We start from the raw sequence: 12467 nt of genomic DNA, 5'->3' as shown, positions 1-12467 counted from the left end.
ATGGACATCTTGGGGCAGCATTTGCCTTGTGCCTTGTCCTTCAGATGACCAGTAGCCCACATCATGTCAATCACCAAAATGGTTTCTATTGGCCTTATTATTTACTGTGCTGAGTGAACAACTGAACTCTCCTTGAACACAATCCAATTGATAACAGCCTAATGCAGGGAGTAAATTCTGCTTCTCTGACAGCTCCTTCCTCAGAGCTTCCTGGAGTTCTGTTCTGCAAACACCTCTTAAATTTCGCAAGGAGCATTAAGAATTACAAATAACCTAAAACACAGGAACCTGTTTTACAGATAAATAACCCAACCAAGCAAGAAGTCTCCATCAGTTACTAGGCCTCGTAACATGGTTAAAAAAGCCCCAAAGTGCATTGGCAGAAACTCTGTGAGAAATAGGGTCATGGATGGATGTGATCAAGTAATAAAAGAGAAAAAATGTACAGCTTTGTACTTCAACTATTTTACAGACTGTTTTAAAACACATATAAGTAATTTTAATTGTGATCTCAGATGGGAGAGAGATGCACACACATAAAACACACAAATCTAATGTATGGGAATTGAAATCATCTGAGTTACACATTCTAGTAAAGCTGTCAGCCTTATTTTCCTATTTTCCTTCTCAAGCATGGTTTCTTTTAATGTGGAGATTTCTGAAATTTCTAGATGTGCAGTCATGAGCCAAAAGAAACATGTGGTGTAAGAAGTAAGAGCTGAGAAAGTAGGAGCCAAGCCTCTAGATTTCTTATCAGCACTGTAACTGCATAGCCTGAAGCAGAATGTATCCCAGTTTCAGCTGATGAAGAGTGAATAAGTAAATTCTACCCCATAAGCCACGCTGCAAGTATCAATTCATGTGTTAGACTATGGAAGGAAACACATAAGCATAAAAGTACTCTGAAAGATTTACTTACCCAGTTTGCAAGTTTACTATAGTTGTTCTTCCAAAACTATAGGGATCTTTATCTAAGAAGGACAAAAATAAGCAGCATGATTAACTGGTACAACATTCACATGCAATTTAGAAAGTCAGCTTTTATTCTGTTTTCTTAAAAATATTGACATGTTTCTTTTTAATGCTGAGCATATTCATTATTAAAAAGATGCAGAATCATAACCAGTGCTGGTTTACTGTATTGCATTTTAAAGCTGGGAAAAAAGCCCCAGAATTAGACCACATTCAACTCATCAAGAGAAAGATTAGTTTATTTTGAAAGCCTAAATGCTAGATCTTTCCAGGGTCTCCCTTTCTCCCTCCAATCTCCATTCATGCCCATTAGCAACACTACTCAGGGACTTGAACATATTTCCTTCACATTTTCATTCCATCTTAACTGATTTCTTATCTCAGGTTTTTAAATTGCATTAATTCAGTGTTGACAAAATGGCACTGATAACCTTACTAAGGTCAAGAAGGAAAGAGTTTATATGACATTGTTTCTCTAGACTGTCAAGTATTTAAAGAAAATGATAATGTAAGTGGAAATTGAGTACATGTTCACAAAGGAAAAAGAGCTCAGTGTATATGGAAAACTAAACAGTCTTTTAGCACAGTCTGTTGAGCCACATTGCAAGTCATCACAACAAAAAGAAACTGCAAATGCACAAAATCAACATATGGTGGAAGGGGAGGAAGAAGGGGAGAAACACTAAAACTTCATCTTTGATTTTCAGCTGTATTTCCTATCATCATAAAAGTTAATGTAGGAAAAGAGAGGCTGTATTATCCTTCTTTAGAAGGCCAGACATACTCTGACATTTGAATTAACAGAGAGCATCTACTGGTATCCAAAATACTACAACTTTTACAAACTGTAGCTAGAGAAGGACAGTGCACACAAATTTATGTGTATTACGAAATCTATTTTGGTGTAAACGTACAGGCAGAAACTAAACCAGAACAGAGAACTACATCCTGCAAGTTCTTTCAGGGCACTGGCAATCCCCTCTTCACAAATGACATAAGATAGCAACTAGGGCAGGAGCTGTATTTCATTTGATTCTGTGCAACTAGGCTGACAACACAGAGATGTAAAGCAGGGAAGGAGAAGTGACTGTGAAGTGATAAAGTGTTCTTTGAAAGAACAAAAAGAGAAATAAAATTCAAAGAAGAAAAAAAAACCAAACCAACTCAGCAACGGTCTTTAAGAAAGCAGATCTTAATATAAACAGGAAATTGATAAGAAACAGCTTATAAAAAGGAAGTCAGAGATGGCAGTTCCACAAAAAAAAAGAGTATTAAAGGCATAGGTACTAAATATTCCATTACAAATGAGGGCTAAGTCACAAAGCTCTTTAAAACACAGGTAGAAGTAAACCAAAAACAAAAACTAAGACACATTATTAAGGACAATAGGAGAGAGTAAATTATAGAGACAAAGGTCAGCAAGATTCAGTACAAAAAATAAAATGCAACTATTGTGGTATAACAACAAACAAAACACAAGTAAGCACTCTGCTTGAGAACCCCTGGGAAAACCAAATGAATTAGTGCTTTTTCTTTGCATCACTATTCACCAAGATGATTAATTACGAACAACTCTGCAAACATCATCTTGACAAGACAGTCAAAATAGGCAGATTCATACCAATGCTGTCTTAATGGGCTTGTAAGAGCTCATTATAAAAAAATAGAAGAATGTTTAAACAGAGTTTAACAGCATTCTGTCCACCAGTATTCTCATTAGCAACCTGAATGGCAGACTAGAGGACACATATACTGTATCTGTTGAGTGTGAGTTTATAATGCAAAGAGGTGTCACATTTGCAGACATAACCATGACTAGACAGCAAGAAACAGGAAATAAATCTTTTGTCTAGTCAGCACTGACACAGTCTCAGCAAGAAGATTTATCCAGTTTTGGGCTGCAAACCAAGACAGAAAGGAATAATGGGAGACAGCCTAGCTAGATTTAAAAAACTTCATAGGATGGATGATTATTTTATTGATCTTATGAGCAGCCAAATGGAAAATATTTCTCATTAATGACCAAATTAACTGGTCTGATTTATCAAAAAGATGATGAATTCATAATCATTAAGCAGTTTTAAGGATATTCAAAGAGGAAATGAATAATCTATTCTCCCCAGTGACAGGTCAAAAAATAATGATCTTAGATTGCAGCAAGAGATTTAGACTGGACACCAGGAAAAGATTTCTCAGCTGTGAAGCCAGTTTCCATTGGCAAACACCATCAATAAAAATCCTAAGGAGTGCCTAGATAAACACCAGTTAAGAGGGCACAGGTAAAGCTAATCCTGACTTGAGCCTTCTAGGTCTAGTTGTCCATGTCTGCATGTGGTTTGCCATCTAAAAGTTTTTACAATTGTATAAACCACAAAATTCTTTTCAGAATACAAAATAAAACTTCTTACCAAGTAGATCACCCGACAGGTTGACAGGTAATATGACACACACAGACAAAATGCTGACAGCAATCAGCAAACAGATGATGTGCCGCTGGAAGGCAAGGTAATGTATGGCATCTTCACCACATCTCTCATGGATCTCATCATCACTGCATCACAGACAGAAAAGCACATGATCAGTCTACTTGGTATCTTTAAGGTTCTAGGGTATGGTTTCTGAATATATACTACTTTCTTAGTCTACCCAGTGACATCTCCATCAATCCCTATCAGTTTTCAATATGGTTGTGTTCTTTCACATAGAAATTTAACCTCCAAAAGTGTTTTTTCCTTGTGCAGTATCACCACCCAAAAATTAACATGAGGGAATTGAAGATGGAAACAAGTAATCTGAAAAGCAAATAAAAATCCAAGGTCTTTTTTATCAGCCTGAAAGAGGACAAAGTCATTTGCTGTGACCTCTTGCTTTATGAGAGTCTTAGGGTTGAACATCTAGCTCTCAAAATTTAAGATCACACTGTGATGGGTGTTCATTCATCTCCATAAGGGCTCCCCATGAGGAAAATTACTATACAATCACTTTACTCTTATAACACCCAATTAACAGAAGATATGAACAGGCTTCAGAATGAACTCTCATCATCTACCCTTTTTCAGCAGGACAGATCATTAAAGTAGGAATTCTTGGAAAAGGAAGGAACTGAACTAGCAAAAATGGAGAAAGACAGCTCCAATCTCCACTCCTCCTTGTTCCAATGGACCCAAATTGGAAACTGATTTTTTAAAATCACAATTTACCAAACCCTAAGAGACATAAAGAAAGAACATTACATGCCTAATGCTCAGTTTCTGGGAAACAGTGGGATGGGTTTTTCCCCGTCAGTCATTTCCAGCCTCAACTAAACCACCAATTCTCCACAGAAATCCTTGCAGGGAAACCCCACTTGCTGCCTGAGGCCCTGCTGGCTTCAAACAGGGGAACACCCACACAGTGCTCTTTGAAGAGTGAAAGCCTAGAGCCTAGTTATCAGCTCAGAATCCATATAAATACCATAGATTCACACACTGTCACAAGATCAGGAAGTCCCTGGGCTGCCAGGAGGATAACTGCATCCTGAAGAAGTATTCCCATCAGCTGTGTTTTTATATTCTTTTGCCAGCCCATCAGAGGCACCTGTATCACTGTTTGCATTACATCCTACTAAAAAAAAAAAAAACAACCTCCACCCCAAACCATTTTTGAATGCAACCCCCCTTTTTAATTAAAAAGAGAAATATTGAGCTGTGCTGTTCTTTGCTGTTTCATTTACTTACTGCATCCGAAAAGCAGCTGTCATCCAAGAACAAAACCCCTATAAATCAAGAAGGAAGTTTTTAGGAACTAACATACAAAAACCAGTCTCTAATCTATACAATTAAGAGAAGTGTTTCCATTAAGTCAACCTCTTAGCTAAAACCCTGGCAGTCAGTTGCTCCAAAGTCATCATTTAGAAACATACAGAAAAAATACCTAAGAGTCTACATATTTTTCACAGGGTACTTCATATGTCTGTTTTCAGAGAGTATTTAAGGGTTGTTGTTTTGTTTGTTGTTCTTTTTCTCATTACTTCCATGTTTATCACTTGGGCTTCTTAAAATTTATACAAGCATGCCCAAATCCCAGTGAATGGAAGTCAAGATGAGGCTTCTAAGGATTTATTTTTAATGGATTCTTTTAGAGCAGGAAAAGTGATTATCTTTTCCAAAACCATTTCCAGATACTCTCCAATCTTAAGGATAAACTCCATGAGAGTCTAATACAAGTTAATGAGTTAAATAGCAGTTAGAAACAACACTGTGATGACATTAGCAGAAAGGCTTCGTATATACGTTTACAAATCCTCCTCTGAAACTGTACAGCAGAGATCACAACTCAATGAATGTTCCAGTACAGTTCAAAGAACACCCAAACCCTTCTCTCTCAAAAGACCTCTTCTTTCAAGCTAATAGGAGCCAAGTAAAGAGACGTTTTTATTCAACAGTTTCAGTGACAAAGTTGCTTTAGCATTTTTCAAAAGATGAAGAAAACTACACAAACAGCAGAGCAATCCTGATCAACCACCAGTGTGCTTTTGATGCTCACGCAGTTATTTAGTTGCAAAGCTAGATATTAAGTCAATGCATATATAAAAGGTTAAAACATAGGTTGCCACAATTGCACAACACTTGCATGGTTCACTCTGAAGCTGCAACACAAAATTATAGAGGTACATGAATTCAAAGACTCCAGAGAGACCAACGAGGGAACCAATTAAAAGTCTGGCCACAAAACTATCTTCCACTCCAAACCAGCCTTAATATTAAGAGTACATAGCACTATTACTGGCCTGACATTTGCAATCCAGTTTCCTCAATGTTGTGAGGAAAACAACGTATTATAAAGACCAGCTGGGTATTATTTGCAATAATGTAACTTTTTGAGCTGTTAAGTACAAAATACTTACTAGACAGCCTTTGAAATAATAGTAATAAGTAATAATAAAGATACTTAAAAACAATGACATAAGATACTGGTTTATGATACAGGAATAGTCTGTCAGGAAACAAACAGGTCCTGTAAAAACAGTAAATAATGCATCACTTATTTTTGCATATAGATGGCCTTCCAGTTTAATGACTGATTCATTGGGTTAGGTGGTATGGCAAATTACAACAGATTCCATTAAACAGCTTATATTGGAAAAACTTACCAAAATTCTACAATACTTACCTTATCATATTCAAGATCTTCAGGTACTGATGAAGATGTTGACAATCTGTTGTATCTTGATTCACTAAAATACATTAAATGCTGCTTTTAACTATCTTTAATAACAGAAGATGGAATTCCACAGAATTATTTCAACTTTAACAATCCTGAAGTAACTACAAAAACACTTTTTCACTGTATTTCACAGCTGTGGTTTTCACCTCGCAGCATATGCTTAATTACAGAAATGTGTGCTATGTCTGATCTTGAAAAGGGGGGATGTGAGCTCCTGATGTGAGAGCGTGTAACTGAACTAGAGAGAAAATAATGTTTTATTGGGCTATTAAAACCACAGTAACATAGAAGAATGTAACACGGATTTGGAAGCCTGGCAAGAATCAGATTTGCAAGCTAGCTTCCTGTTCAGATATTCCTCATTACAAAACATCACCTCTTTTCCCTCCACCTTTCTTCCTTCATCTTACAGCCACTGCTCAGAATTTCTCCACACAATTAAATTGCTTACCTGCCAAGCCACTTCCTCACACAAAACAAAGTCCTGCAGCAAGGCTAGACTCTGTAGCCCTCAAAAACAGCAGAGTACCTGTTTTCAGTTGTTGCTAACGAGAAATGTTGCAATGGTGATGTGCCCATAATTACAGGACAATACATGTTAAAATGAAGTGTATTCATAGGTGTATCTGTGATAATTTTGACCTAATGGCTCAAATCACAGTCAGCAGGGCCAGTAACATAGGCTCCTGGATGCCTGACTGCCCAATGATCTGTTTGTCCCATGCAGGCCTTTACAGACAACATGGAAGCCTATACCAGAGCATCTTCATTCTTGCTGACTGAGCCACCTGGATTGAAGCCATCTCAGTTATTGCCATTCCTTTTTTCTCCCCACCATATTCATTTCACAACTGTAATGGATTACACCTAAAACCACATTTTGAGTTTTTTCCTGATGCTTAGTTGTGAATTTACAACTTAGTTCCACCACTAATACCAGGAAGAGGCTTGCTGTTAAAGTTCATCCACTTCGTAAACAGACAGCTAGCTTTTTAACACCCTAAGACATCATCCTGCAAAAATAACATTTAAAAATAAATAATCAAAAGCTTATTTACAGTATTTCTGAAAATCAGCAAAGAATTCCAGAAACCTGCTGGTTTCTGCTAAAGAATACATTTCTTTATTTAAAAACTCCTCAGAAATTTTATAGCACAGGCTGCACAGGGAGCTCTGTGCTTGAGCCAAGATAAACAAAATAGTCAATATCTTTCTATCACAGAAACACCTTTAAAACATCAACGTGTGGGTATGTGACATGTTGGCAGACAAGCAGCCTATTTTCTTACCTCCGCTTCCTCAACCCACAACTGTAAAATGAAATTTATGATGATGTCAAGCACACAACTCTATTACTGAAACCACAAAGAGTAACTTTGAGTGGGGCCTATTTCACACAAAGCAGCACAAAGACATTTTTAACAAATACGTGCATGTGGTTCCAAACATATCTGATACAAATGCACTTCATTTAAGCCATATTTACTGTACTTAGTTCCACATTCCCCCGTTTCAACAAATCAGTCTGATTGCCTATCTTTTTTACCTTTCAGCTTCTGACACCAGAGCAACACGACCGTAGTCCCAGAATCTCTTTCTTATAACAGAAAACAGTAATATTAAAACCTAGAAAAGAAAAATAAGAATTTTGAATATCGATTTTTCCACTGTCAAAAAATGCTGTCCTGGCTCCTAAACCAATTGTCATATGCTAACCAACCCAATGGTGGCCATGCTACAAAGAACACTGGGACCAAAGGATGAGAACACCTGCCTTCCTCTTTTAATTTATAGAGGAGAACTGCATGGAAAAGTACTTCTGAACTGCAAGTATATGAAGGTTGGTGACAGGAAAAGAAGCAAGCAGTACTTGAGAGGAAGTCAGAACTTTCATAAATACACCTTTACACATTCACGACTTAATGACCAGAACTATGATGGAAGACAACAGTGATGTAAACAGGCTGCTGGGGGTTCAGCTACTTTCTCAAGTATGTGACTTATTTTTATCCCTAAAAAAGTAATGTATTATTACAACTCATAAACCCCAGAAACTTGTATTTGATCCCTGCAATGTATTTTTTTCTCTCTTCGCTGTATTTTTACTTTTTAAAAGATGACAAGAAAACAAAGATGACAATAAACCATTGTATTTCACAGATGCATTTCTTTCTTTAAAAATGAGTTGCTTTGTACACTGAAGCAATGAAACAGAAGTAACAAGGCCTGTTTTCTATGCATATGCATCACACACCCTCACCTTCCAGCCCCTCCTACATCCCATACCTGTTTGGCTAGAAAGTGGTGTAACTTACCTGGATCTATGCAAACACCGACTAGCCAGCTGGGATATGCGTCAAGATTATCTATGTGTCAGGATTACACAGCTAATTTCCACATTTCACAATAAATATAATCTTCCTATAAAAGCCTTTCCGCCAACAAGGATTATTAATTTAAATCTTCCTTCTTCAACTTGCCATTAAGTTTAACGTAAGCAGGAAAGTCTCTTTGACAACTTTGGTTGAAATTGCGTAACATGTTTTATGGTTATCAGGAGGAACTGACAGGCAAAAATGGGAAGAGTATACAATATATAAACCTCACTTCCTTAGGAAACCAGCCTAGAAATAATATTCAGAAACCCATCAACTGACAGTTACTGGGGGGATCTGCAGTAAACATGTCATGAAAACAGGAATGCAGAAGTTGCTCAATAAATTGCAGTATTTGGCACTTGAAGAAGAGAGAAGCCTTCTACACTGCATCTAACTACATAATGCTGTTTGATAGGAGAGTTCAACATCAAGGAACTCAAAAGCAGAGACTCAGTATCTTAAAAATCAACCACAGCTTAACAATTAAAGTTCTCCCAAACACTCCAACTAAATCTTACCAAACGCTGTGCCATCAGTCACACAAAACAGTAAATACTGTACATCCTCTAAAAATGGATTTATGGTAGCATGCTGCATACACCAGATCAGTAATACTTAATGCTACTCCATGACTGTTAAAAACATACTCTACATTCCCACAGAACTACCAGCTCAGATCTTAAACAGGTAGGGTTTTTTTTCTCCACAGAGGCTTTCTAGAACTCAGGAACTATGTCATCCCTTCAGTCTCATTTTACTACCACAAACCTCACTCATCAGGCTAATTTGGAGGTCTACAGCTTTTTCATGTGGCTTAAGACCATGTAGATCACAGAAATAACTAAGTTTTATTGGAGTCTCAGGCCTGTCCTGGAGCCTCCAGAGCAGCAATTAATCCTCCTTTTGTCAGGACTGAGCTGATCAGAACATTATTTCCTTAACAGCTTCATAAAATCTAATGTTTAAAAAGTTTGTGAAATGACCAATTTTGCATAGAGTATTCCCTTTGGAAAACCAATCAAGTTATTAAAGATGTTCCCTTCCTGAAAAGGTACCTAGTACTTAAACCCAGAATAAGGAAAAAATGTTGCTGCAGTTAAGACAAAACATAGGACCTTGAGCTACCACTATAAAGCTTACCATGAATCCACATACAGGCCCTCTCTCTACATCTACACATCGAACATTCGGTGGCACAGCCATCCCACATATATGGGATGCTTGTTAAAGTGTTTTGATGTTCCCAGGATGGCCCTAGCACATTTCTTACGTTGAAGATGCTCAGAAACAAATTTCCTGATAAATAAGGAGAATTCTGAAGAACCTCGCTTCTGAGAAGGCCAGAGATATTTTCAATACAAGAAACAGAAACTGGACTTACAAAAAAGAAGGTTACATCAAGCAGCAGGACAGTCGGGATTCCACCAAAAGTTACACCTTGGAGCACTGTGCTGCCCTGGGCAGTGCTGTAGCAGTATGTCTCATTTGTTGAATTGAAAGGTAGACTTCTATTCCAGAAGTAGACTAGATGAGAATGTCCAAGACCCAGGAAAAAGAAAGGGTTCATTTTGTGTTTCCTTTAAAAAAGCAGAAAAGAGAGACAACCATGTGAAAAGCCTGCCTGGTATTTGTGAGATATACTAATACTGCAAGTATAAAAACAGCAGAAAGATTCAACCAGGAAGCTACTTCGGAAAAAAAAGTTATCTTTGACAAACTTTCCCCTTCACCTGTAAAATACTTCACAGTAACTGACAGCCTCAGTTACTAGCAGTGCCCAGTGAGAGTTCCAGGCATCCAACCAACCATATTCTGTACACACACCTGAGGAAGACGACTAAAGACCTACACAAACAAAACTTCTCTGTCTTCTAAGCTCTTGTATCAAACTACTTATCCCTGCCTGGGTTCCGATTTTAGGAGTAACATGGGGCACCAAATATTCCAACAGTGACAGCTGAAGATTTTGCTCCTAGTTGATGAGCATGTGTTGAATATACCAGCTCATGAACTTTGTATTAAAAAATGTCAAGACCTAGAGATTAACTAATTTCCCACTAATGCACCATGAACAAGAAGGAACAAAGAGTATTTCTAACTAAGAGAACAGCAATCTACCTCATTTTATCAACTGACCTGCTGAGATAATGTGGTAATATAAAAGAATGAACAAGATTCGGCTGCTGATACAAATGGCTTTTTATTACCACAGGCAATTGCTCACTTATTTTGGGACTTTCCACTTCAAGCATTTCTTTTCTTGTATCTTACCAACCTGATGGCTCCAATGTAGTCTGGACAAAAGCACGTTTCATGCATAACACCCTTCTGACTGCCAAATTCATGAGGAAAGCATACTCCAAAAAAAACTACCCTCTGAAAGCAAATAAGGCATTCATCACACAGGTCCAGGGACACTGCTTGTGGGATACCAAGCCTTTGTAAGAGGAATGCACGTGTCTGATGGCAGCACTATTCTGGATGCTGAAAACAAAACCAAACCAAGATTATTTATAACTGCAAGTTCTCCCTTTAAACAGCAGGAAATCAGCATGGAGAATACTCCTTCCAAACCAGCTTTTACTAAATACTGGACTGTGTGACATGGTGGGAAAGAAGTTCTGTCCCAAATGACACGTTTCATCACAGGGAAACACATAAACAAACCAACGTGTGCCGGGGATCTATACTTGCTTTCTAAGCATGCAAATTGAGTGTTGCAAAAGAGAAGGCACTATTGAACACACTTCTGAAACCTTCCCCATAACTGCACAGACAGCACACTAAGTTTCATGTAACACACGTATCTTATCAGACACAGTTCCCAGTTCTTAAAAGCTATTATTTTTAAGTAAGCCGGCTGTCAGGAAGATAAAGAGAACGGCAAGACCTGCCACGGGTGGATTTGCGCTGCAGCAACTCGGTAAGAGGCACTTGGCCACCTTTCGAGGCAAGGCGAGCACCGCTGAGGGCTCCATAAACGAGAAACCACCTCCCTTCTCCGGGCTGGGACCCTGACAGCGGCTCCGGCCCGGGGAGGGTGTGAAACGGGGGTGTCAAGGCCCGTTTCCCGGGCGGCACACGGAAAACCCGCAGGGAGTGAATGCCCCAGCTCCTTGCTCGCCTCAGGGTAACGAACATGCGGGGGCAGCCCTCGCCCCACAGGGACGGGACGCCCCCAGGGCCGCCCGCTCCCCGCCCCGAGCCCGCCGAGGGTCCCCTGCGGGCACTGACGAGGGAGCGAGGAGGCGGCCCGGGGAAGAGGCCGGCTCCCTCAGGAGGGCCGGGCGGAGGGGAGCCGGCAGCCCCGGCCACCCGTCAGGGCTCACCTCAGCCCGATCCCCTCCCGGCGGCCACCTCAAGTAGCCTCTGCCCGGCCGGTGCCCGCACAGCGCAGCTGACAAGGGCTGCTCCCGCCCTCCCTTACCTGCACCGCGGTGGCCGCGGCCTCTCCCTTCCCTTCCCCTTCCCTCCCGGCTCGTCACCACACGGGGCGCAGCACCAAGGCACCGTCCCAAGCCCGAAGTTACGAGCTCCAGCAACAAGTCCCGGCAGCCGCGCATGCGTGACGGGTCGGGGCGGCGGCCATTGCTCGCCGTCCTCCTGTCTTCTTTGACGGGGTAGCTCGGCCCCGCAGGCAACTGTGTTTGTTGTGGGGACACGGGTGCCATTTTGTACCTTTCTTTTCCAGACCCTGGAGTGTTCTCCTTAGGGAAAGGACCACGTAGTGAAATAACCGGGGGCGAGTTGCTGTCGTTCTTTGTGTTCCATCTCATCTATCACCAACATGGCATGGCAGGGGGGAGATGCGATCCCCCGGTTTTAGTCAGCGAAGTTTTGTTTCAGACACCTGGAGCCGTGGTGGGAGCTGGGTTTATTCCCCATGCCACGAGCAAGAGCTTCAGGCTGGAG

At 40.0% G+C, this 12467-nt stretch overlaps 1 protein-coding gene across 2 annotated transcripts in view; it reads right to left on the bottom strand.

The window, feature by feature from the left end:
• Positions 1–12138, bottom strand: part of TMEM63A (transmembrane protein 63A) — a 31063-nt gene extending 18925 nt beyond the window's left edge. The window contains exons 1-7 of one of the 2 annotated variants that reach the window (XM_065679769.1): positions 11983–12138; positions 9937–10132; positions 7724–7803; positions 6124–6187; positions 4689–4726; positions 3381–3523; positions 920–971 (exon numbers count right to left, since the gene is read on the bottom strand). In XM_065679769.1, coding sequence (XP_065535841.1) covers positions 920–971; positions 3381–3523; positions 4689–4726; positions 6124–6187; positions 7724–7803; positions 9937–10122 — 563 coding nt within the window. In that variant the 5' untranslated portion in view covers positions 10123–10132; positions 11983–12138. Of the gene's footprint in view, positions 1–919; positions 972–3380; positions 3524–4688; positions 4727–6123; positions 6188–7723; positions 7804–9936; positions 10133–10830; positions 11004–11982 lie in introns of those variants that run through there. The other variant, XM_065679768.1, reaches the window with a different exon arrangement.
• Positions 12139–12467: the final 329 nt, after the last annotated feature.

Source organism: Lathamus discolor, chromosome 5, assembly GCF_037157495.1.
Source record: "Lathamus discolor isolate bLatDis1 chromosome 5, bLatDis1.hap1, whole genome shotgun sequence".
NCBI lineage: Eukaryota > Metazoa > Chordata > Aves > Psittaciformes > Psittacidae > Lathamus > Lathamus discolor.
This window is presented reverse-complemented; position numbering and strand designations above follow the sequence as displayed.